The sequence below is a fragment of the Heterodontus francisci genome, chromosome 34, assembly GCF_036365525.1.
Source record: "Heterodontus francisci isolate sHetFra1 chromosome 34, sHetFra1.hap1, whole genome shotgun sequence".
Lineage (NCBI taxonomy): Eukaryota > Metazoa > Chordata > Chondrichthyes > Heterodontiformes > Heterodontidae > Heterodontus > Heterodontus francisci.
In genome coordinates, this window is record NC_090404.1 from 3,586,098 (window position 1) to 3,612,271 (window position 26,174).

Sequence of the window (26,174 nt, forward strand, 5' to 3'; positions counted from 1 at the left end):
TAACTTGCCAAATTAAACCTGGATTTTCGACATCTCAGATTATTCCAAATTCAAATAACAGTAAATTTCCCTTTGAATGCTTTAAATAACCATTCATATCAATTTAATTTTGTTTATCGATTCCAGTTTCTTATGCCCAGACTTGGTGATATTGCATTTTTTTTATTAAAGACAGAAGTGCTTGCAACTATTTCTCCTTCTCAAGCACTTTGTCTCATTGATAAAGATAGCTGCAGCTAGGTTAATTTCTTTGCTTGTCTCCAAGGGGGCGGAGCAAAGCATTCTCAGCTGTTTCGCTTTACGTAACCTTTTTTTCCTTTTCTAAAAGAACTAAACTCCATTTTAAACGGTTTTTTTGGTATCCCTAGGATTTTCAGACAACAAAATCTTTAGTAACGTTATCAACTTCAAAGGAAACCATCTCCATCAGGAAAGACAGCATTTTAGATTACACTCCAATTGTTTCCAAACTTTTAGCATCTTTTGTAAGAGATTTCTAGTCCAAGGATTTTATATGACCCAGATGATTACAAATTCCGGTTCACGTCAATAAACATTTAAAAGTTTTCCTCATCTTAACAGGTTAGTTAACCTTAACAGTATTAATTTAATTCATACTTATTAACTTATACTACTTATTAACTACACACAGAACAGAATAGCACGTGCCTTTTTTAAAAGATAGGTAAATTACGTCATTTTTCTTCTTTCTTCAGGCGCCTTTTCAAATGACTGTAATAAAACCAAAAACTAAAGAAAAAGTTATTTAACATTCTTATAACAAAAGATTTAACACCAGCTTTTTAAACAGACAGAATCTTTCCCATTATCTCCTTTGTTTATCCATCTCTCCCTTAAACCAATATCCAATTCCTGACATTTGCTACGTAAAACAGTCAGTAAAACATGTCATTAATTTAAACTCCAAAAAAAACTAGAATAGATTTTAAACTGGAACTCCAATTAAAGCAGTAGTTGTAAACTTCAAATTGGATTTCTGCCAAACATCTTCAGAACTTCAAGGCTGAAGCTTATCTCTTAGAAAATTGTTCATTGCCTTTTCACAGTTGCAAAACCAACTTTTAAAATCAGAATAAAATTTTAACTTAAAATATAATTCAATTTTATATCCCATTCCTGGGTGCACAATCTTAAATCGAAATGAACTCACTCAACAATCATTTTTCACACTCATTCAATTCCAAACAACTTAACAGACTCATACTTTCAACATTAAAACCAGACAACAAAGAGTTAACGAAAGTCAGTTCTACAGAATACAAGTTCCACAGAACACAAGCTGTACATCCCAGACATTCAATTCATTCTTGGACGCTTCCAACATTCTCACAGTCGAATCAAAGACACAGTAACTTGTTTTTACTCTAAAACATAGTCTTTTATGTCACTCTGCCATAAACATGTTGTCACCACTCCCTTTGTTTTGCGGCAGGGTCGTGGGGATTCCAATTAGATTTAATCATCTTATCGATAAGATTCTTGTTCTGAACTCCCAAATAACATGTAAGGGAACCCTCTGGTCCCCGCTCGAGCTCTATCTTTTCACTGGCCAGGCTTGGGTAGGATTAGAACCGTTAGAAATCTACTCTCAGAGGTCCACTTTCAATCTAGTGCAACTTGTAGTAGACCGTCTCCTGGCTAACTGTCGGGTCACAAGTCTGTCAGTATTTCACACAACAAGCTTATGATATATATACGCATACATATATTCCAAACCCTTCTCGACAGTGCCCTACGTATCTTAACGAACTACCTACCACCGTTTGACCATTGGTCAGATCCTGTTCACAAACTTGGCATTCGTCGGTCGCCACACACCACCCGGCCCCAGGAAAAGCTTTAAAGATACTCACCCGGTATTCCTGATGGTATCAAGCGACCGCCGAATCCTGTTCTCAAGTTCGGGATCAGGCTCCAGCCAACACCCCCTTGGCCCCTTCGGGGTTACAGAAGAGCTGACTTACACCTGATCCTGTCGACTGCGCCAATTGCTAGCGGGAATGAATCTAGAAGAATTACTGGACACTCAGGTCTACTCCAATGTCAAACAGTTTCTTTAGTTATGCCAGTGGGGAGCAGGTCACTGGGCTGTCCAGATGCCTCTCCACTGAACAAAGGAAAATCCACAACAGATATACAGTTACTCAGCCCATCCCTGCTGGACATAATCCAATCATAACGGTTATTGATTACATATATTACATTCATTACCAATAAAATTATTAATTATGCATCATGTGGTTGTGGGGATAGCTCATGGTACGCCCCTGACCATCTCAGCTTGTTTACCAAACCCCCCTTATCAACTATCCTTGATTCTTGACAATGAATCCTTCTACCTCTATCAGGCCTGCATTCCTAGTTGTTTTGTGTAGTCCGCAAATAGACAGAGTAGCTGTCTTATGCACTGCCATGGGGGGCCCTCCTTGGTCAGGCTAATTGCCTGTGCTAAGCCGTACTATGCTCAAGGCTGCAAGCTAACTAACTTGTCCCACAATGCCTTGGGTAAATACCCCATTTTGTAGCAATATGTGGCTACACTTTCATCTTATATATATATATATATATATATATATATATATATATATATATAAGATGAAAGTGTAGCCACATATTGCTTTGGGTAAATACCCCATTTTGTAGCAATATATATATATATGTGTGTATTTATTTAGCTGCATCGGCCACAATTTTTCCCTTTACATGTTCAAAGTCATGATGTGTTTTGATCGCGTGAATACGCTGGAACTGTTTCTGGTGATAGAAGGATCGGCAACCAGAGGATACAGATTGAGGGTAAATGCCAAACGAACCAGAGGCAATATGAGGGAAATGTATGTGACAGAGCGAAATGTTATGACCTGGAAGGCACTGCCTGAAATGCTGGTGGAAGCAGATAGAATACTAATTTGCAAAATACAATTTGCTAAATATTTAAACGGGCCAAAATGAAGGGTTGTAGGAAACAGTGGGGCTGGGGGTGGTAGGGAGTGGGACTAATTGAACCGTTCTTTCACAGAAATGGCATAGTCCTGAGGGACGGAATGGCCTTCTCAGCTGTATCATTCTCGGAGTCTGTGATTTACCAGCTCAATCAAACACTCCCTTGTTGACAGCTATTGCTAATGATCAAGGCTCATTATAATATATTACATAAAACAAGAGGAAATAGATAAATGTAATCCTGAGCATTTCAAACCTCAACTTCCGATGGTGAAACAATGTTAATTCAAATTGATTCCAGGCTTCTCAGGTATGTTCCCCTCTTGTACAGCACGGCTGGTAGCACAGATGCTGACTGTCCGTGTAACTTTAAATCCAACATCAGAATAGCTCTGCCATTCTTGGAATTGTCTATAACATTCAACCATTTAGTAGATAACCCACATGCACAATAATCCAAAGAATATGTGAACGAACACTCACATTTTCTAAAACTGTGGATGATTAAAGAATTGGACATCATTAATAGAGTGCGAAACATCAATCGTTTGGGAGTGGTGAAAGCGTTAAGAATCATGATTAGATGAAGAGGCACCAATCGGTTACAAGCTATTAGTTACTTGAGAATGTTTATGTTTGTGGGATCAGCAATGGATTGGAGCCATCAATGGATTGAAACAGTGAAGGACAAAAATGTTGAAAGATATCATTTGTTTTAGATTCTGGTGGCCTAGGAATTATCTATGGATCTGGAAATGTCTCTCCATCCATTTTTCACTGTTTCTGTTCGTTGGTGCAGAGACAGTTTGTTACTGTTGATAACGGGATGCTGAGCAGGAATGAAAACAGTGCACAAACCAGTTTAATAATCGTAGGTTAGAGGACAGATCCTCTTAGAAAAGGGGAGGGGTCAGTCGAGTCTTTACACAGAGGGTGGTGAGTGCCTGGAACTTGCTGCCGGGGAAGAAGCAGGTACGATAGCGACGTTTAAGAGGCATCTTGACAAATGCATGAATAGGATGGGAATAGAGGGATACGGTCCCCGGAACTGCAGAAGGTTTTAGTTTAGGCAGGCATCAAGACTGGCGCAGGCTTGGAGGGCCGAATAGCCTGTTCCTGTGCTGTACTGTTCTTTGTTCTTTGCTCTTCTTTGAGTGTCAATCAAATCGGCACTGCTCGCCGAAAATCACATCGCCATTTTGCAGCGCTTTGTAACATTCACAAAGAATCTCAAGGTATAAAGTTGGAGCGGAAGTTCGTGTGAAAAAGTAATTGCCAAATGGTCCCACACTGACATTTTATTGGATGTTCTCCACGACACTAAACAAGTACCACAACAGAATTGAAACCTTATGAAAAAAAAAAGATTTTGCATTGACCTCATGTTATAGAGCACTGTCCCTATATTCTTGTTCAAAATTATGATTGAAATCATTGTATTTGGCAGCTTCACCGACTCAGCTGCGTCCGGCTGATGGACCATGTCCACTCTATCCATATGTCTTCATCACGGTGTCCCTCTCGCATCAATCTAAGCACATCTCACTGAAGAACTGACCTTACCAGTCCAACTCGTGAACAATACATACAATGTACATACATTAGCTTCAAGTTATGAAAAGTGAATCACAAACATGTAAATGTAGAACAACATCTTTCAGACCCATTTATCCATCTGTCCATCAATTCATCCATCCATCCATCAATTTCGTTCTTCGGCATGTTCAACAAAACATTCAGAGATCTAACTAGCCAGTCATTCCTGCATCGCTGCAGCCATCCCACCGTCCATCAACGCAAGCATGCATATGTATCTATTTCAGAATGTATCCTGTGTCTGAAGTTTTCTCCATTTGTCTGTCTGTCTAATCTGTCTATCTAACGAACTATCTGTATGCCTGTCTGTCTGTCTGTCTGTCTATCTATCTATCTATCTATCTATCTGTCTATGTGCCAATTTGTCTATCAAACTATCTATCTATTGAACTATCTATCTATCACAACCTCTGTCTATCTTTTTGTCTATGTACCTATCTATTTCCTTCTTTCTTTCTTTCTATCTATTAAAATGTGCTGGGCAGATTCTTCAGTGGACTGTTCCTATTAACAGGGTGTCTGAGACGCTGGATATATTTCCTTGCCTTGAAGATAAGAACAGTTCATATAAATGGAATTTAAAAAAAATAACAATTGACTCTTGTTGCTGGGTAGATTAGTTTCTGAATAGGCCTCATTGACAATGTTAAAGATTTGATTTTCAGCCAAGCGGTCAGTAACGAGGAAACAGAACTTTTATTTACTGCACAGAACCCCCAGATGCTTCCTGTAGAAGGCATTAGGCGTTCAAGCCTCCCTGACGTTAGATGGCTGGGTTGCTGCCAAATACTGTGTGGGGCAGATTAGCGTGAATATGAATAGACAAAGATGGGATTTAAGCATTTGTAAATTAACTTATTCAGTAGTGAGAAAGGAAACGTGTTCGTGGTATCGCATCTAAAGAATGACTATCATTACATTCAGCACTCAAATCATGATAAAATAGGATCGCAACATACTAAATTGAGCCACGGGACAATTAAATATAATTCTAGATAATTAAGACCATTTATTCCGTGTTGCATGAAGTTCAAGGGAGAAATGTTATTGACCCCACACACCGTCTTGAGATATGTGGGGGTCGTAAAACAAATAATTAAATAAGTAGGTACAATTGCCTTGAACCTGCTGCACTTCCTTTAATATTCTCACAGAGCTGTAAATCATATTCAAGGACTGGTAACAGCTGCGAACTGGGCAGTTTAATTTATGATAACTTTGGATTGCTTAACAAGCCCTCTCATATCGAGTGGGTAGAAAGTGGCCAGTTTGCGATCCCTTCCCACAACAGATAATAGTAATATAAAAGTAAATAAGAGCCTGCTGCGCCTTTCATGTCTGATCTGAGTGTGGCCTCAACTCTACTTTCCAGCCTTGACTCCCTTGTAGATCAAAAATCTGTCTTTGATGTTCTGTAACGCACCGATAAGTCCTGATATACCGTGTTCCTGATGCCAGTGTATGTTGCACTGCCTGTCACTATTAGAGTTAGCTGCAATGATTTCGGAGTCGAGGAATGGGTTTGCTGATCGCCGTGTCGGTTCTGATTCACTAGCTTCTCTTTTTGCGAAAGCTGATCTGAGTTTTATCTGTGCCGTCAACTCACTCCTTAATTATTAGGAAGCGAACTTCTTTAAAAGCAAATTTTCAAAGAACTGGCTTAGGGTAACAGAATCAGGAGTAGTACGAGAAATGCAGAGAGAGAGAGAGAGAGAGAGAAACTTATATAAAGTGAGGCGTTTCTATTCATCTCTTGCCCTAAATCGTGTAACTACAGCCATTAAAACTGAAAATAGAATCACTTCATTAATATCCCGCATTAAGAGTCATAGAGAGATACAGCAATGCAACAGGCCCTTCTGCCCACCGAGTCTGTGCCGACCAACAACCACCCAATTATACTAATCCTACATTAATCCCATATTCCCCACACATCCCCACCATTTTCCTACCACCTACCCATACTAGGGGCAATTTACAATGGCCAATTTACCTATCAACCTGCAAGTCTTTGGCTGTGGGAGGAAACCGGGGCACCCAGCAGAAACCCACGCGATCACAGGGAGAACTTGCAAACTCCGCACAGGCAGTACCCAGAACCAAACTCAGGTCGCTGGAGCTGTGAGGCTGCAGTGCTAACCACTGTACCATAGTTGCATAAATCAATTTTTAAAAATCGATGGTACTTTATTGGTATAGATTGAGGGTATATATAAGAAATGGAGTAACATATACTAGCAGTCACTTTAGACCCTGGTAACGTAATTTAATCTTAGGGATTAGCATCGTCTGCGAAGAGTTGAGGAAATAAAGGGATTTAATTCACAGCCCACAATGCAATGCAACTGAATACATGCATTCTCAACTGCAATATCGCCGTTTGCTACCAAGTAACACATTGCTTTGAAACTATACTGTCAAATAACTATCTCTGGATACAGTTAAAAAAAAATTTACATTTAATAATAACCCAGTGTAATGACATGAGTCCATTCTGTTAGTGATGCGGAACGTGGTACATGGATCCAGTAACCGCCTGTATCAGGGAATCAATAAGAGGCGCCTGTAACCTCGCCCACTTCTGCCTGGTATTTAAATATCAGGCGCTGGAACCGCAATGCAACAGTCCGGGAGCGGGTTTGCTCAGTCAGCTCTTGATCGAACCATTTTCCCCGAATTGACAGAAGGATGAGGTCGGCGATTTCTCTCAGTCTGTTGCTGATTTTCCTATCCCGTGAGTTGTTGTTATTGTCCGAGTCTCTCGCTGTCACTGTTGCAATGTTAATCTCTCTCTGGAATGTTACAGAGTCAGGAATCATTTCACCAGGATTAATCCTCTGGGTTTTTGATATTTTTTACAGGTGTCCATTCGGATGTCGTGTTGACTCAGCCAGAGGCAGAAACTAGGAGTCCTGGGTGCTCCCTGAGACTGACCTGTAAAACCAGCGGGTTCAATTTTGGCAGCCACACCATGCACTGGGTCCGACAGGTTCCCGGGCAAGGGCTGGAGTGGTTGGTTTACTACTATATTTCATCCAATATTCATTACGCCCCAGGGGTTAAGGATCGATTTACTGCGTCCAAAGACACTTTAAACAACATCTTCGCTTTGGACATGAAGAACCTGAAGACTGAAGACAACGCCATCTATTTCTGTGCAAGAGACGCCGGTACAGCAGTGCGTACAAGCATTTCTATGGACTACTGGGGACAAGGGACCATGGTGACAGTGACTGCAGGTAAAAAAAAATGCATTTATTCAGTACCTGTTTTATTTGCGTCTTTATTAATACTTTTGATTATTTTAATAATACATGTGGTCATCAAAATGTGTTTTCCGCGGTTCTGTATTGAGATTTGTTGCAATGTTTCATGTGGTTCTGCTGCAAAGATATTGAAGAATTCAGCTGTTTTTCCACAAACGGTGTTGTTGAGGGATTAAGCCCCACATTGATGTGATTTGGTGTTCGCTGATGAGATTGTGTGTCTGGGCTACTTTATATAACTAACGTCTGTTAAACTGTTGGCTTTCTACAATATTTAATCTCGGTGGCAGTCAATTGCTGTAGGCTTTCTGAACTAATGCAAACAATAATTGTTTAAATGTGTTTGAAATTCGATTTTAGGCAGACAGTTTCAGTGGTCAAAAATAACCTTACGATATGTTAAGGTATTTTTATTTGTGATAAATAAATTGTCATCTGTCAATCTAATGCTCACAAATGCTTATATATAATATATGAAATATTACCCTAACTGAGAACTACATAAATGATAATTTTTCAGGTGTGTTCAGTTTTACTTAATGTAATTAATATAATGTTGTATATAATATTTGTCAATATTACCAAAGTATGCTATAGTCTCAGTATTAATTTTAAGCATGTTCTCGATTGACATCAATGCTGCCATTATTTTTTTTTTAACTGGTTATTTTAATAGTTAATTCGTTCAGATACAGGCTGGTTCGGTGGATTCTTCATTCAGATTTTTGGGACTTCGTTGAAAGGGTTTGTGGAATTAAGCTGCTTCTGCATGAAACTGAGAAGGGATTCAGTACCTTAGAGGTGTGATTTGGTGTTTATCTGCTGGGGAGAGTTTGTGGCCTGGTTGCTTACAATAAGTAAAATATGTGAAACTGTTTGGCGTATCTGCATCGTTTAATCTCGGTGACATCGAGCGGCCGCAGGTTTTCTGACTTAGTGCAAGCATATGTGTTTAAAACTATTTGAAAGGTGATTGTAGGCAGAACACTGGCAGGATTCAAAAATGGAAAGAAAGGTTTAAAGATGCTTAAATGCATTTTTTTATTTAATAGATAATTGTAGATTAACTATTAAGCCATGGTTTATGATGCTCATTCAGTACATGAGATGTTACTACAATTACAAACTGCCATAATTGACAAGTTTGCAGATTTGAAAATAAAGTTAATATAATTCAAACAATTATAACGCGTCATTGTCTCGCAATAGTCACCAAATATGCTTTAATTTTAATACTAATTCAGTAATCCTTAATCACCTTTCACAATTCCTCTGTGCCTTGTGCACAATTGCTGTGACGGGAACATTTTATAGGCTGGAGGCAATTTTAATTGAGTCTGAAATTAGTTCAATAAGAATATATTGATTCAATTGCTGGGTTCAATTTGATGGTCGGTTTTGAATTAATTGCTGTATCCCTGATTAAAATAGATCAATGGCAGTTTGTAGTTACTTACAGCTTAAATAGGAGCTGCAAATTGCAGTTTGTCAATGCAGTATATCTGCCGGTTATTACTTTCACTGCGTGCAACCGAAACCATATTAAACCTTCATTGTCATTTGTTGCTGGATAGCGAGATAATAAGTGCAATTTGATCCATTTATTTAAGAAACTTGTATCTGTGAGAAATGTGAAAGTTTGAAGAGACGCCTCAGCAATGAGATCCGTATCCCAGTCTGTGAAAACCAGAAAAAAAACGATTGAGAGACACGACAAACAGTCTGTAGTTCCTTTGTAACCATTAATGCACCTACCCTGGGATTGTTTCACTGCGTGATGTAGAAGGAAATTTACTCTATATTTTCTGTAACGGTCCTGGGACTGTTTGATGGGACTATTTGGTGGAAGAAATTACTCTGTATCTAAAAGGGGTTGAAACTCCCCTGGGCATATATGATAGGACAGGATAGAGGAAAAATTATTTCATATCAAATCAGTGTTGTACATGACTCGGAGTGTTTGACAGTTCAGTGTCGAGCTGGCTTTCCTCAGAATACAACACTTGTTATGTTCCACTTAACAGTGCACGACAGCACAATGCAGAGGGAGATTTACTCTTCACCTTAACTGTCTTTTTTTTTAGAACATTACAGCGCAGTACAGGCCCTTCGGCCCTCGATGTTGCGCCGACCTGTGAAACCATCTGACCTACACTATTCCATTTTCATCCATGTGTCTATCCAATGTCCACTTAAATGCCCTTAAAGTTGGCGAATCTACTACTGCTGCAGGCAGGGCGTTCCACGCCCTTACTACTCTCTGAGTAAAGAAACTACCTCTCACATCTGTCCGATATCTATCACCCCTCAACTTGAAGCTATGTCCCCTCGTGTTTGCCATCACCATCCGAGGAAAAAGACGCTCACTATCCACCCTATCTAACCCTCTGATTATCTTATATGTCTCTATTAAGTCACCTCTCCTCCTCCTTCTCTCCAACGAAAACAACCTCAAGTCCCTCAGCCTTTCCTCGTAAGACCTTCCCTCCATACCAGGCAACATCCTAGTAAATCTCCTCTGCACCCTTTCCATAGCTTCCACATCCTTCCTATAATGCGGTGACCAGAACTGCACGCAATACTCCAGGTGCGGTCTCACCAGAGTTTTGTACAGCTGCAGCATGACCTCGTGGCTCCGAAACTCGACCCCCCTACTAATAAAAGCTAACACACCATATGCCTTCTTAACAGCCCTATTAACCTGGTTAGCAACCTTCAGGGATTTATGCACCTGGACACCAAGATCTCTCTGTTCATCTACACTACCAAGAATCTTCCCATTAGCCCAGTACTCTGCATTCCTGTTACTCCTTCCAAAGTGAATCACCTCACACTTTTCCGCATTAAACTCCATTTGCCATCTCTCAGCCCAGCTCTGCAGCCTATCTATGTCTCTCTGTACCCTACAACATCCTTCGGCACTATCCACAACTCCACCGACCTTAGTGTCATCTGCAAATTTACTAACCTACCCTTCTACACCCTCATCCAGGTCATTTATAAAAATGACAAACAGCAGTGGCCCCAAAACAGATCCTTGCGGTACACCACTAGTAACTAAACTCCAGGATGAACATTTGCCATCAACCACCACCCTCTGTCTTCTTTCAGCTAGCCAATTTCTGATCCAAAGCTCTAAATCACCTTCAACCCCATACTTCCGTATTTTCTGCAATAGCCTACCGTGGAGAACCTTATCAAACGCCTTACTGAAATCCATATACACCACATCCACTGCTTTACCCTCATCCACCTGTTTGGTCACCTTCTCGAAAAACTCAATAAGGTTTGTGAGGCACGACCTACCCGTCACAAAACCGTGCTGACTATCTCGAATGTACTTATTCTTTTCAAGATGATTATAAATCCTGTCTCTTATAACCTTTTCCAACATTTTACCCACAACCGAAGTAAGGCTCACAGGTCTATAATTACCAGGGCTGTCTCTACTCCCCTTCTTGAACAAGGGGACAACATTTGCAATCCTCCAGTCTTCCGGCACTATTCCTGTCGACAATGACGACATAAAGATCAAGGACAAAGGCTCTGCAATCTCCTCCCTAGCTTCCCAGAGAATCCTAGGATAAATCCCATCTGGCCCAGGGGACTTATCTATTTTCACACTTTCCAAAATTGCTAACACCTCCTCCTTGTGAACCTCAATCCCATCTAGCCTCGTGGCCTGAATCTCAGTATTCTCAACAACATTTTCTTTCTCTACTGTAAATACTGACGCAAAATATTCATTTAACACTTCCCCTATCTCCTCTGATTCCACACACAACTTCCCACGACTATCCTTGATTGGCCCTAATCTAACTCCAGTCATTCTTTTATTCCTGATATACCTATAGAAAGCCTTAGGGTTTTCCCTGATCCGATCCACCAATGACTTCTCGTGTCCTCTCCTTGCTCTTCTTAGCTCTCCCTTTAGATCCTTCCTGGCTAGCTTGTAGCTCTCAAGCGCCCTAACTGAGCCTTCACGTCTCATCCTAACATCAGCCTTCTTCTTCCTCTTGACAAGCGCTTCAACTTCTTTAGTAAACCACGGCTCCCTCGCTCGACAACTTCCTCCCTGCCTCACAGGTACATACTTATCAAGGACACGCAGTAGCTGCTCCTTGAATAAGCTCCACATTTCGATTGTTCCCATCCCCTGCAGTTTCCTTCCCCATCCTACGCATCCTAAATCTTGCCTAATCGCATCATAATTTCCTTTCCCCCAGTTATAATTCTTGCCCTGCGGTATATACCTGTCCCTGCCCATCGCTAAAGTAAACCTAACCGAATTGTGATCACTATCACCAAAGTGCTCACCTACATGTAAATCTAACACCTGGCCGGGTTCATTACCCAGTACCAAATCCAATGTGGCATCGCCCCTGGTTGGCCTGTCTACATACTGTGTCAGAAAACCCTCCTGCACACACTGGACAAAAACTGACCCATCTAAAGTACTCGAACTATAGTATTTCCAGTCGATATTTGGAAAGTTAAAGTCCCCCATAACAACTACCCTGTTACTCTCGCCCCTGTCGAGAATCATCTTCGCTATCCTTTCCTCTACATCTCTGGAACTATTCGGAGGTCTATAAAAGACTCCCAACAGGGTAACCTCACCTCTCCTGTTTCTAACCTCAGCCCATACTACCTCAGTAGACGAGTCCTCAAACGTCCTTTCTGTCGCTGTAATACTCTCCTTGATTAACAATGCCACCCACCCCCCCCCCCCCCCCCCCTCTTTTACCATCTTCTCTGTTCTTACTGAAACATCTAAATCCCGGAATCTGCAACATCCATTCCTGCCCCTGCTCTACCCATGTCTCCGAAATGGCCACTACATCGAGATCCCAGGTACCAACCCATGCTGCAAGCTCACCCACCTTATTCCGGATGCTCCTGGCGTTGAAATAGACACACTTTAAACCAGGTTCTTGCTTGCCAGTGCCCTCTTGCGTCCTTGTAACCATATCCCTGACCTCACTACTCTCAACATCCTGTACACTGGCACTACAATTTAGGTTCCCATTCCCCTGCTGAATTAGTTTAAACCCCCCCCCCCCCCGAAGAGCACTAGCAAACCTCCCCCCCAGGATATTGGTACCCCTCTGGTTCAGGTGAAGACCATCCTGTTTGTAGAGGTCCCACCTACCCCAGAAAGAGCCCCAATGATCCAGGAAACTAAAACCCTCCCTCCTGCACCATCCCTGCAGCCACGTGTTCAACTCCTCTCTCTCCATATTCCTCGCTTCGCTATCACGTGGCACGGGCAACAACCCAGAGATAACAACTCTGTTTGTTCTCACTGTAAGCTTCCACCCTAGCTCCCTAAATTTCTGTCTTAAATCCCCATCTCTCTTCCTACCTATGTCGTTGGTGCCTATGTGGACCACGACTTGGGGCTGCTCCCCCTCCCCATTAAGGATCCCAAAAACACGATCCGAGGCATCACGAACCCTGGCACCTGGGAGGCAACATACCAACCGTGAGTCTCTCTCGTTCCCACAGAACCTCCTATCTGTTCCCCTAACTATGGAGTCCCCAATGACTAATGTTCTGCTCCTCTTCCCCCTTCCCTTCTGAGCAACAGGGACAGACTCTGCGCCAGATATCTGTACCCCATTGCTTAGCCCTGGTAAGTCGTCCCCCGCAACAGTATCCAAAACGGTATACCTGTTGTTGAGGGAAACGGCCACAGGGGATCCCTGCACTGCCTGCTGGTTCCCTCTCCTTCCCCTGACGGTAACCCATCTACCGACTTCTTTTACCTGAGGTGTGCCTACCTCCCCATAACTCCTCTCAATAACCTCCTCCGCCTCCCGAATGATCCGAAGTTCATCCAGCTCCAGCTCCAGTTCCCTAACGCAGTTCTCGAGGAGCTGGAGTTGGGTGCACTTCCCACAGATGCAGTCAGCAGGGACACTCTTGGCGACCCTTACCTCCCACATTCTGCAGGAGGAACATACAACTGCCTTAACCTGCATTCTCACTATTCCAAATTCCCAACAAATCTAGCTGAAATTGACTTCACAGCTGTAAGCCCGTTTACTCACCTCCGTTGCTATCCAAGCTGTCTTGTATTTGACATGATAGTGTTTTCCCCGTGGTGTTCTAAAAATTGTAACCTGCATCTAACTGATAGGTATGTGTCTCGATCCAGATGTCTAAAAAAATAAATTGTTCCCTTGCCCAGATAAGAGGCTCATGAATTGATTTTAAAATTCTTCTGAAAAATGAATATGTCCAAACTTTAATGAATTAATGAGGGTTAAATATTTTGAATATCCGATAATCATTGAATGATATTGTTCTGGTCTTGAACGCACTTTCAGAACAAATAATGTCAGGAAGTGACTGCAGTCCTTCTAAAAACAGCTCCTGTTCTGATCTGATGGGAGACTGGGAACTACCATTGACAATTTAAACGGGGAATGTCGAGACTTCCGCTCCAAATAACCATCATGGAAACCTTATGTTGAATCCATTGTTTCGTTCATTTAAAAAAAAACGATAACTCGGGTGAGGTGCAGCAATTGGACTGGGTCACAACACAGGGCACAAAGTCACTGAACTACATTTCTGTGAAACATTTAAAGTGATGCAGTCAGCCTGCAATCAGTTGCCATTCACAATAATCTTTAACTGTCTATCAGTATTCCATTAACTCATTTGCGTCAAATTCCTCAGTTTTAATTTCAAATATCCCCATTGGTTATAACAAGCAATAGAAAATATGTCTTATTAAGGTGTTCAAAATTTTGAAGCTTTTCTTTTCATTAAATCAGGAAGAACTTGTTCTGCGAAGGCTTATGGATTTATAAAATCTTATAACATAGAAGGAAGACATTCGACCAGATCTGTCAGTGTCAGTTCTGAAACAGCTGTACAAGTTAGACTCACAACCCAGTTTTTTCCTTGTAAACCGGTAGATTTCTTCCCTTCGAGTCCATGTCCAGTTGCCTTGCGCATTCTATATGGTCTTGCAGAGGGCCAACATGAACTCGACGGGTCGAAGGGCTTCCTTCTGTGCTGCAACAATTGCATATGCGTGGTAAAATAAACCTCCTTCTTCACCTCCCCCTTAGTTATTTTGCCAATTATTGCAAATCTGTGACTTTTTGTTCCCGACCCACTTGCCAGAGGAAACAATTTCTCCGTATCTGTTACACCAAAGCATCCCATAATTTTGAATATATCTATTCAGTAACTGCTTAACTTTCGCCGCACTAAGGATAACAATTCAGCTTGTACAATCTCTCTACATAACTGAACTCCTCATCCCTGACATAATCCTGGTAAATCTCCTCTCTGCTCTCCCGATAGCCTTCAGATCCTTCCTAAAGTGTGGAGGCCAGAATTGTGCAATAAATGCTCCAGAATAATCCATAATTTGTAAGGCTTAAAAGGGCTTCTTAGTTTTTGTGTTCAGTAGTATCCAGTGCTCCTTTATACAAGACTAAGTGTTCCATTCACTTTCTTAACTGTCTTATCAACTTAACCTGTCGCCTTCAAAACAATTGTGAATATGCACCTCAGATCCATCTACTTTTCACGCCCTTCAAAATGGCGCAATTTAGATTACATTAACTTTCCATGTCGTTCCTCCAAAAGCGCGTCACTTCACACGTATCTGCATTCGATTACATCTGCTATGTGTCTGCACCTTTCACCGATCTTCTACGTCTTCCTGAACCTGTTACGATACTCATAACTATTTGTTTTGTACATCCTGCAACTAAGTCTACGTCATTATATTTATCAAAAAAGGCAACGGCCCTAATGCCAACCCAAGGGGAATCACAATGCTTAATTCATTCCAGTCAGCAAAGCATTGGTTGACGGTTATAAGCTGCTTCCTATACCTCAGCAAATACTACCCAATTTACCACTATTCCTTTAATCCCTACATGCTTCTATTTTCGGAATAAGGCTCAAGTAGCTGTTATCTAATGCCATTTAAAAGTCCATATGTACAATTATTCTGCCGTCTACATCAGAAATCTCTTTCACTTCATACTATAGATCGATTTTTCAGTAAGCCTCTGATGTTTGAATTATCCACACAAACCAGAAGTGAGAGTTGACCATGTTAGTTATTTGTGTCCTTCTTAAGTGGAACCCACTGATATTCACTCGATATTTTAATGTTCCAGCAATGCCAATATTCGATATTTATAGAATAAGTCTGTCCTGATGTTCACATTATTTTCGCTGCAAACAGCAACAAAAGGTGACTGCAACGACACAGTTAGCAACATCAGTTCTTACAGGTGGGAAGTGGGAAGATACTTTGGGAAATGAAATGGACCATTTAAATCATCAGTTTTGAGAATAGTAGTTATTTCGGATTATTAATTGAATTGGAGGGAGGAGGAATCTCAGGAGAGATCTATTGGATCGAGCAGAAGTCACAATGCAGTGGAGTGCATCACTCTTCCTCAAGTACTGAGAAGGCAGCCTAGAGTCAACGCTGATTCCTCTGACACTTTCAATCCAGAGCAGGTTGTGTAAAAATCACCAATGAGCTCTGTCGACTAAAGTCATTCGGTCAATTTTTAAGGAGATTTCAGCTGTATATTGTAAAAGCCCTTTATTGTCTTGGAAACAAACAAGAACAGTGTGAGGTTTGATCGAGGAATTTGGAATTATATTTCCTCAGTCAGGTGAGTTGCTAAATTGAAGGCGCTGATTTTAAATCCGCAGCAGATGGCTAACTCAAAAGAATGTGAATCTAAATTTATACACAGGAAGTTGGTAATACATGGAATGTCCGAGTGGAAAGAATTTTGCGAGCAGAATCCAAAATATCTTGATGTAATGAAGCTTTTTAAAAGAAGATGGGAATTAGAACGTGGACAGGATTGCTACAGCAAGTTTTTAAGGGGTGTGATGGGCCGAATGGCCTCCGCCTGTGTTCTAAAGTTCTGCCATTTTATCACTCGGTGCCATTCTTTATAAAGACGCTCGTTTTAAAATTAGCAGTAGGAGTCGTGTGATTAAGAGACTGAGCCCTGCTGCAATTCATGAAATGCATCCTCTGAAAACAACAAAAACTTGATCTATGTAGCATCTTTAAACATAGTAAAACGGCCCCAGACGATTCATAGGAGCGAAGCGAGACAAAAACAGACGCTGAGACACCTGAGGCGATTTCAGGACCGTTCATCAAAAGCTTGGTCAAAAGGTATGTTTTAAGGTCTCAAAAATTAGAGCTGACCAACCTTTGAAATCATGGAATGGTCCGAATGTATACAGATCATAAGTGGCTGATAGAAAAAGGATGTCAGAAGGATCTCAGTAGATGTAGTGTCGAAGAATCCAAAGTTGTTGAGTTGTGCTCCTCAACAGGGCAGCAAATATCTGGAGGTAGCCCACCATACAATATTCACTTGGTCTAAAAGGGCCTCGTGGCCAGAATGCTCCTTTAAGACTCGTGCCTTCCCTTATGAACGAGACTGGTGTTACAGGAAGGCATCAAACGGCAGGTCTATCAATTCTAAAAAGTAGGTTTGGATCGGGAAACGTTGCATGTAGATTATACCAGTAGTCAAACTTCGACTTCTTTCATCATTTTATAAGCACGGCTCTCAGATTCTAACTTCTTCCATTGGTTATTCATTCCTAGCGCCACCGTCCTCCCCTATCCTCTATGCCGTCCTCTCCTCCTGTGAACAACCCAACACCAAAGGTTCCGTGACCTATGGCTGTTTGGCGATGGACTACATCCCCGATATCGCCACCGTTTCCTGGAAGAAAGATAAAGAGCCGATCACCACTGGACTGAAGACTTACCCGTCAGTGCTGAACACGAAGGGAACCTACACCCTGAGCAGCCAGTTAACTATAACCGAGTCAGAGGTGGGAAGCAGCAAAATCTATTGCGAGGTTCGACACAAACGGTCAGACAAGATTATCGAAATGCCAGGTTAGTGCTGTGGGATAGAGAGGTCGTCAGTAGGCGGGGGAATGGGATCTGTGATAAGCCAAGAATATATGTTCAAATTGCAGAGATATTTGATTAAACAAGTCTTCGACTTGTGTCTTCAGGTCTTCATATCACACGTAGCATACTGAGCATATTTCTGGTCCCTGTGTCACACTTATTGTTATGCACGCCGTTCTGCTTTCCATGTCACTCTTGGAGCAATGTAAACAGTTCTGCCCTCCATATTAAGAGAATCATACGGGGCAGTGGAGAAAGAGCAACAACTGTTTACAAGAACTAAACCAGAAATGAGAGGCCATAACTATCAAGAAAGATTGAATAGTCTTTTCTCTCCAAAAATGAAGGCTGAGGTGAGACAGAATATAGCTCTTTAGAATTATGAAGCAGATTGATAGGTCATGTATATAACACAGTCACTAGAAAAAAAAATCCAATGAGAAATTCAGGAGAAGCTTCTGTGCCCACAGAGAGACTAGAATGTGGAACTTGCCATAGTTGAGGCGAATAGCATAGGTGCCTTTAAAGGGATGCGGGATAAGTACATGGGGGAAAAGGAACAAAAGGTTCTTTTGATATGGCGAGATGAAATGGGGCGAGAGGATGCTCGTGTGGAGCAGCAACTCCGGCATCGAATGGCCTGTTTCTATTTTGCACATCCTGCAGTTGTCAATTGCTTGAATTTCAACAAATTTAAATCCCAATGATATGTATTTTCCTGTAGATCGTGTGGTACATCCTCCAACTGTTATCCTTACCCGGAGTTCCAGTGAAAAAATCACAAGCAGCAGATTTGCAACTGCCGTGTGTTCAGTAATCGATTTCCGTCCAAAGTCAATAACTGTGAGTTGGTTGAAGGATGGACAACCCATGGATTCGGGCTTTGTCACTTCTCCAGTCTTTGAAGTGAACGGGAACTTCTCAGCCACCAGTCGGCTTACAGTTCCCGCTGGGGAATGGTTCACCAACACGGTCTTTACTTGCCAGGTCTCTCATCAAGCGATTACCCAAAGTCAAAACATCACCGGATTTCTGGGTAAGAGACATAACCTAGGACAGTTTCAGGTCATTCTGAGCGTCAATCTTAAAAAGAGTTAAGAATGTTTTTGGACTTATCACAGAGTCCATAATTATTTCTATTTTCCTATCATGCCGTTTGTGTTTCCTTCCAATTTAAAAGCAAAATACTTTCCTTTATACAGCGCCTTTAGTGACCTCCGATTGTCCTAAAACACTTGACAGTCAATGGGATTACTTATGAAATGTGATCACTGTCGTAATGTACAAAGTTTTGTAGCCAGTTACTGCACATCAAGCTCTTAGGAACAGCAACATGGTTTCATATTTGTTGAGGGATACATGTTGACCAGGAATCAGAGGCACCTGCTGAGTATTTCCAGCATTTTCTGTTTTTATTTAGATAGGCCCTCGGCTTAACATATCCCAAAGTTGTCACCTCCCACAATGCATTGCTCACTCGCCACTACATTGCGCATGTCAGCTCATGCTGGTGTTCAAATATCTGGAGTGGGAATTGACCCCCCAATTCCTACCGAATCAGAATTCCTCAGGGTTTCGGATTCCATAACCTCGCAAAATAAGGTGTCCTTTTGTTCTGATGCTGGACAATGAGTGAGGAGTCATTGGCTTCAGTTTTACCCGAAATTGGCTGATCATATTCAAAGTGGCAGTAGGTATCTGCAAAGGTTTACTGGTAGTTGCCCAGCACCATACTGCCAACAAATAACTTATTTAGGTTACTGCGTTCGTTTGAGCAGCGCTGAGGACTGGTTTCAGACTAGGCTTGCAAGCTTTTCAGTGTAGAAGATTAAGTGGTGATCCAATTGATGTGTTTAGGTTGATTAATGGGATTGATTCCAGAGATAGAGAGGAAATATTTCCTTTCGAGTGTTAGTCCAGAACATAACACTGTAGCCTTAAAATTACAAATAAGATATTCAAGGGTAATGTCAGGAAGGACGTCTTCATACAGGGGGCAGTTTAAAGTTGGAACTTTCATTACCAAAAATGGTGAAGTTGGGCTTCAAATGAAATATTTAAATATGATATTAATAGAGTTTCCTTAGGCAAGGGTATCAAGGATTACGGAACCCAGGAAGATAATTGGAGTTAATATATAGATCACATATGGTCTAATTTATTTGCGGAATAAGCTCGAAGGGCGGAATGACCGCTTGTTTCTATTTACCTCACACTGCCCTGCTGTCACATCTCCTTCTGAATCTTTTTTTCACCAGCCTGACACATGAGAAACGATCACTAATGACAGATTGAGAAATTCCTTCACTCCGGCATTACAAACTATTCTGCAACACAAAAGATCCCTTGGAAATCCATTTTCCCGACCTTTCACCTCTCCCCTGACTGAGGCTGCGACGAGTTCCTGTACATTTCCATCGTCACAAAAATCCCAAAAGGCACTAAAGAATTAAAGTTGCCTCATGTTGCGTCTAAAATTCTGTATTTCCTTTGCTACCTGTTTTGAACCAGCGTAATTTGCTTGTAGATCTCTTGAGAGAAAGAGCGAACACATTGTGATCAACGGAGATGCGTGTAACATAAGAATCGATCGATAGGTATAAATGTGCAGCATGAATGACCGAGACTTGGCTGTGCAGGGCACAATTTCAAAAATTTTCGGACGACACTCAACTTGGAAGTATTGTGAACTGTGAGAAGGATAGTGATAGACTTGACCAGGACATAGACAGGCTGGTGAGATAGGCGGGCACATGGGAGATGGAATTTAATGCAGAGAAGTGTGAACTGATACATTTTGGTGGGAAGAATGAGAAAAGGCAATATCAAATAAAGGATACAATTGTAGAGAAGGTGCAGGAGTGAGCTGAGGGGTATATGAGTACAAATTGCTGAATGTGGCAGGGCGCATTTGAAAGTAATTAATAAGTCAGACGGGATACTGGACTTTATAAATCGATGCATAGACTACAAAAGCAAGAAAGCTATGGTGAACAATTATATAACACTAGTTCGGCCTCAACTGGAACATTGTGCCCAGTTCTGGGCAGCACATTTTAGAAAGGAAATAAAAGCGTTTGAGAAGGTGCAGAAATAAAATACAAGAATGGTTCCCGGGGTGAGGGACTCCAGTTACATGGATAAATTGGAGAAGCTGTGGCTGTACTCCTTAGAGAAGAGAAGGCTGAGAGAAGATTTGAGGGAGATGTTCAAAATCATGACGGGTATAGGCATAGTAAATAGGGGGAAACTGTTCCCATCGGCGAAAGGGTCGAGCACAACAGGCCACGGAATTAGGGTGAATCGCAATGTGTTGTTAGGCTCGGGAATGGACTGCCTGAGAGTGTTTTGTTAATTCGTTTGTGGGATGTGGGCATCGCTGGCGAGGGCAGCATTTATTGTACATACCTAATTGCTCTTGACAAGCTGGTGATGAGATGCCTTCTTGAGCTGCTGAAGTCCATGAGGTGTGTCATAGAGTCCTAAAGTCATAGAGTTATACAGCACAGAAAGAGGACCTTCGGCCCATCGTGTCTGTGCCGGCCATCCAGCACGCAACTATTCTAATCCCATTTTACTGCACTTGGCCCGTAGCCTTGTATGCTGTGGCGTTTCAAGTGCTCATCTAAATACTTCTTAACTGTTGTGAGGGTTCATGCCTCCACCACCTCTTCAGGCATGCGTTCCAGATTCCAACCACCAGCTGAGTGATTTTGTTTTCCTCATATTCCTGCAAACCTCCTTCCCCTTACCCTAAATGTATGCAGCTGGTTCTTGACCCCTCCGCTAAGGGAAAAAAGAGGTTTCTTCCTATCTAACCTATCAGTGGCCCTCATAATCTTGTACGTCAATCATGTCCCCCCTCAGTCTTCACTGCTCCAAGGAAAACAACGCTAGCCTTTTCAGTCTCTCTTCATAGCTGAAATCCTCCAGCCCAGGCAACTTCCTGGTGAATCTCCTCTGCACCCTCTCCAGCGCAATCACATCCTTCCTACAGTGTGGTGCCCAGAACTGTACATAGTACTCCAGCTGTTGCCTAACCAGCGTTTTATATAGCTCCATCATAACCTCCCTCTTATATTCTAAGCCTCAGCTAATAAAGGCAAGTATCCCATATGCCTTCCTAACCACCTTATCAACCTGTGCTGCTGCCTCAGTAATCTATGGACAAGTACACCAAGGTACCTCTGACCTTCTGTGCTTCATAGGGTCCTACCATGCATTGTATATTCCCTTGTCTTGTTCGTCGCCCAGAATGCACTACTTCACACTTTTCAGGATTAGATTCCATTTGCCACTGTTCCACCCTTCTTACCAACCCAAAGATATCGTCCTGGAATCTAAGGATTTCCTCCTCACTATTTACAACACCACCAATTTTCGTGTCATCTGCGAACTTACTGATCATACCTCCTATATTCATGTCTAAATCATTGATGTACACTAAAAACAGCAAGGGTCCCAGCACCGATCCCAGTTGTACACCACTGGTCACAGGCTTCCAATCACAAAAACAGCCCTCGACCATCACCCTCTGTCTCCTGCCACTAAGCCAATTTTGGATCCAATTTGCCAAATTGCCCTGGATCCCATGGGATCTTACCTTCTTAACCAATCTCCCATGCGGGATCTTATCAAAAGCCTTACTGAAATCCATGTATACTACATCTACTGCTTTACCCCCGTCTTCACATCCAGTCACCTCCTCGAAAAATTCAATCAAGTTAGTTAGACACGATCTCCTCCTAGCAAAGTCATGCTGACTATCCCTGATTAATCCCTGCCTCTCCAAGTGGAGATTAATCCTGTCTGTCAGAATGTTTTCCAATAGTTTCCCAAACACTGATGTGAGACTCATTGGCCTGAAAGTACCTGGTTTATTCCTGTTACCCTTCTTGAATAATGGTACCACATTCGCTGTCCTCCAGTCCTCTGGTACCTCTCCTGTGGCCAGAGAGGAATTGAAAATTTGTGTCAAAGCCCCTGCTATTTCCTCCCTTGCCTCACATAACAGCTTGGGATACATATCATCTGGGCCTGGGGATTTATCCACTTTTATGCGCGCTAAAACAGCTAATACTTCCTCCCTTTCAATGCTAATATGTCCAAGTATATCATAGTCCCCCTCCCTGACCTCTACACCTACATCGCCCTTCAATCGTCGCTTTCAAAAGGGAATTGGATAATTTCCTAAAGATAAAAAAAATGCCTATCTGCGGGGAAAACGCAAGGGAGTGGGACGAACTGATTTACTCTTGCAGTGAGCTGGCGCTGTCATGAAGGGCCGAATGACTTCATTCTGTGCTGTTAACATTCTCTGATTTTCTGATTCCATGATCTGGACGATGTTATCCAGTGCGTAATACAACTGCGCCTGAATTTATTCAAAATATTATGCTGAGAATTTACTTCACAGTCATTACATCGGACTCAGGGTGAAAATACATAGGAAATGTTCGAGTTTTCTGGAATCGTTGTCTAGCCTTTTCCCTGCCAATAACGATGGCGTTAACGCAGCACAGGGATTGATATCTTAAAGGTGATATATTTTCCTTGAGGGAGTGAAGGCTGAATACTGGTGTCCTGATACTGAAGATGAAACTTTGATTGTCTCGAATTTCTGTTACACAGTTGGTCCCGCATGCACCGATCCAGTGATCATCCTGCCACAACCTTCAATAGAACAGGTCTTACTGGAAGCGACGGTGACCTTAACCTGCGTTGTGTCTAATGCTCCTTATGGAGTCAACATAACCTGGATACAAGAAAATAAGCCTTTGAAATCAGAGATTGCTGTCCAACCCGGAGAGGATCCCAACAGCGTGATCACCACCGTAAACATCTCGACACAAGCCTGGCTGAGTGGGGCTGAGTTCTACTGCGTGGTGAGCCATCAGGATCTGCCGACTCCTCTCAGAGATTCCATCCACAAGGAAGAAGGTAAGCGGTAAGATTGAAGTAATAAGTAAGAGGCTGTGCCTATTTCTGGTGTCTGTGCAAGGCCCAATTCGTCCTATTGAGTAGTCTAATGGACAACTCTGATAATGTAATTGTACTTACACTCAGGAACCCCTCTGGAAGTCTCGGTGATACGTTTAAGGGGAAGCTAGGCAAGTGGATGAGGGAGAAAGGTAATACAAGGAGAGGAAGTAAGGTTTACGGAGGTTCGTGTGCAACAAAAACACCAGCACAGAGAAAATGGCCCGGATGGCCTGTTCTTGTGCGGTAAATTGTACGCAATGTCTTTTTACGTTCTCAGCGAGATGGATTGCATCCATCTCTGCTCCAGGCTGGAAGACAGAACAGGCTCCAAAGGGGAACATTCACATCTAACCACCGGAATTCTGGAATTCTCCAGTTTTTTTACACTTATTTTAATTTTTCTGCAGTTGAGAATCTGCGGGAACCGTCCGTGTCTGTCCTCCTGCCCCCGGCAGAAGAAGTCTCCGCTCAGAGGTTCCTCTCCCTCACCTGCTTAGTGAGAGGTTTCTCCCCCCGAGAGATCTTCGTCAAGTGGACCGTCAATGACAAGTCGGTGAATCCCGGCAACTACAAGAACACCGAGGTGATGGCAGAGAACGACAATAGCTCCTTCTTCATCTACAGCCTGTTATCCATTGCAGCAGAGGAGTGGGCCAGCGGCGCTTCTTACTCCTGTGTGGTGGGACATGAAGCGATCCCCTTGAAGATCATCAACAGAACGGTTAATAAATCCAGCGGTAAACCGAGTTTTGTGAACATTTCCCTTGCACTGTTGGACACCGTTAATTCATGTCAATGAGAATCTCTCGATTGCATTTCAATTCTTAAATAAAAAGAAAATACAGACCTTTTCTTCCAATCGCGATTTAAATACACAAAAGCTCAATTAATTTTGCTTCCCACATTTGATAAGGGCAGGTCTATTCAGCTAAGGTAAGACATTTGCAGGTCTCACGCCTCAGTCTGCGCTCCCAGCTCAAATGCACCATAGGTTAGCGACAGAGTGAAGCTAATTCATTACTGGATTCCACAAATTAACCTTCCTCCTGCTGGAGGGAAATCTGAAAATTTCCCATTTCTAACCAACAAACGCAGTGCATTTAGATCTCTGTGTCCCTCCTTGTCGTGTTGTCCATCCGTTCAGATTTGGGCTCAGCTTTAAGTTGCAGCATCGCAACCACAAGTCGCAATGTTGCATTCATTGATGTCATATTGCATATCGCACAGAATTTCGTTATACACAGAACGCTGAACAATATTCTCCATAATGCACATTGTCAGGGCCAGACCAAGTTCTCTGTGAAACACTAAACAATAATAAAAATGCACAGGCGCACGGACACAAACAGACATAAACACACTTACATGCACAGCGACGCACATATAACTACACAGGAACAGACCCAAATGCTGATATCAAGATTCCCACAGGCACACACGCAATCATTAACATAAATACACACATTGGTACAGTTTCACGAACAGAGAAACAGAGACAAATAGCCTACACTATCATACACGTTAACACACGCACATTTGAACACCATGGGGATACAAGCACACAAAAACAGACATATTAACACTCATATACACACACATGTACACATAAATACGCACCAAAACATAGGGAAACATAAACACATCCATCAACACATAAACACACGGATTAACTCGCATAGGGGCACAAACACATACATACACAACCATTATTATGCTCATACACACACATGAACAGATAAAAACAACATACAAACACACACAGGCGGCCACTTGAATGCACAAATCAATGCACATTGGGACATTAATACACATTAACATACAGGGGCACATACACAACGCCATTAACATATAAACATGCGCATTGACACACGCACATTTGGGCACACAAGCAAACACATTAGCACGCACATTAACACAGACACGCTGACATGGATACACAAACACAGAGCAATGCAAAGCAAAGGATACTCAAACACACGTGCACACACACTAAAGCACACAAACAAAAACACCGTCTACAGACGAAAGTAGAATTCAAATGTACAATTTGTACAGACACAGTCTCCAAGATTTTCCCGAACACATGTTGGATTCTCAAACACAATTAAGCAATGTTCTCACTTAGAAGCTGAGATAGGTTAATGATTTGCCAACCATTTTCTTTATAAATAAACAAACACGATTGAGACTCATAAGAACATAAGAAATAGCAGTGGGAGTGAACATTCAGCCATTCAGTGAGATCATGGCTGATCGTCTACTGCAACATCATTTTCCTGCACTATCCACTTCACCCTTGATGTTTTTAATATGTAGAAATCTATCGATCTCAGTCTTGAACATACTCAACGAATGAGTCCCACAGCCCTCTGGGGCAGAGAATTCCAAGGATTAACTACCCTATGAGTGAAGACATTCCTCCT

General features: G+C 42.1%; 1 protein-coding gene and 1 gene segment (V, D, J or C); one reads left to right on the plus strand and one right to left on the minus strand.

Annotated features, from left to right (window-relative positions):
- LOC137348917 (uncharacterized) overlaps positions 1-26,174 on the minus strand; it is a 216,509-nt gene that overhangs the window by 138,098 nt on the left and 52,237 nt on the right. The gene's annotated exons all lie outside the window — the stretch shown is intronic.
- LOC137348463 (Ig heavy chain C region-like) lies at positions 7,195-24,610 on the plus strand. The segment is given in 6 exon segments: positions 7,195-7,294; positions 7,422-7,799; positions 17,452-17,751; positions 18,494-18,805; positions 23,401-23,709; positions 24,159-24,610. Coding segments are annotated over 6 exon segments (1,737 nt in total).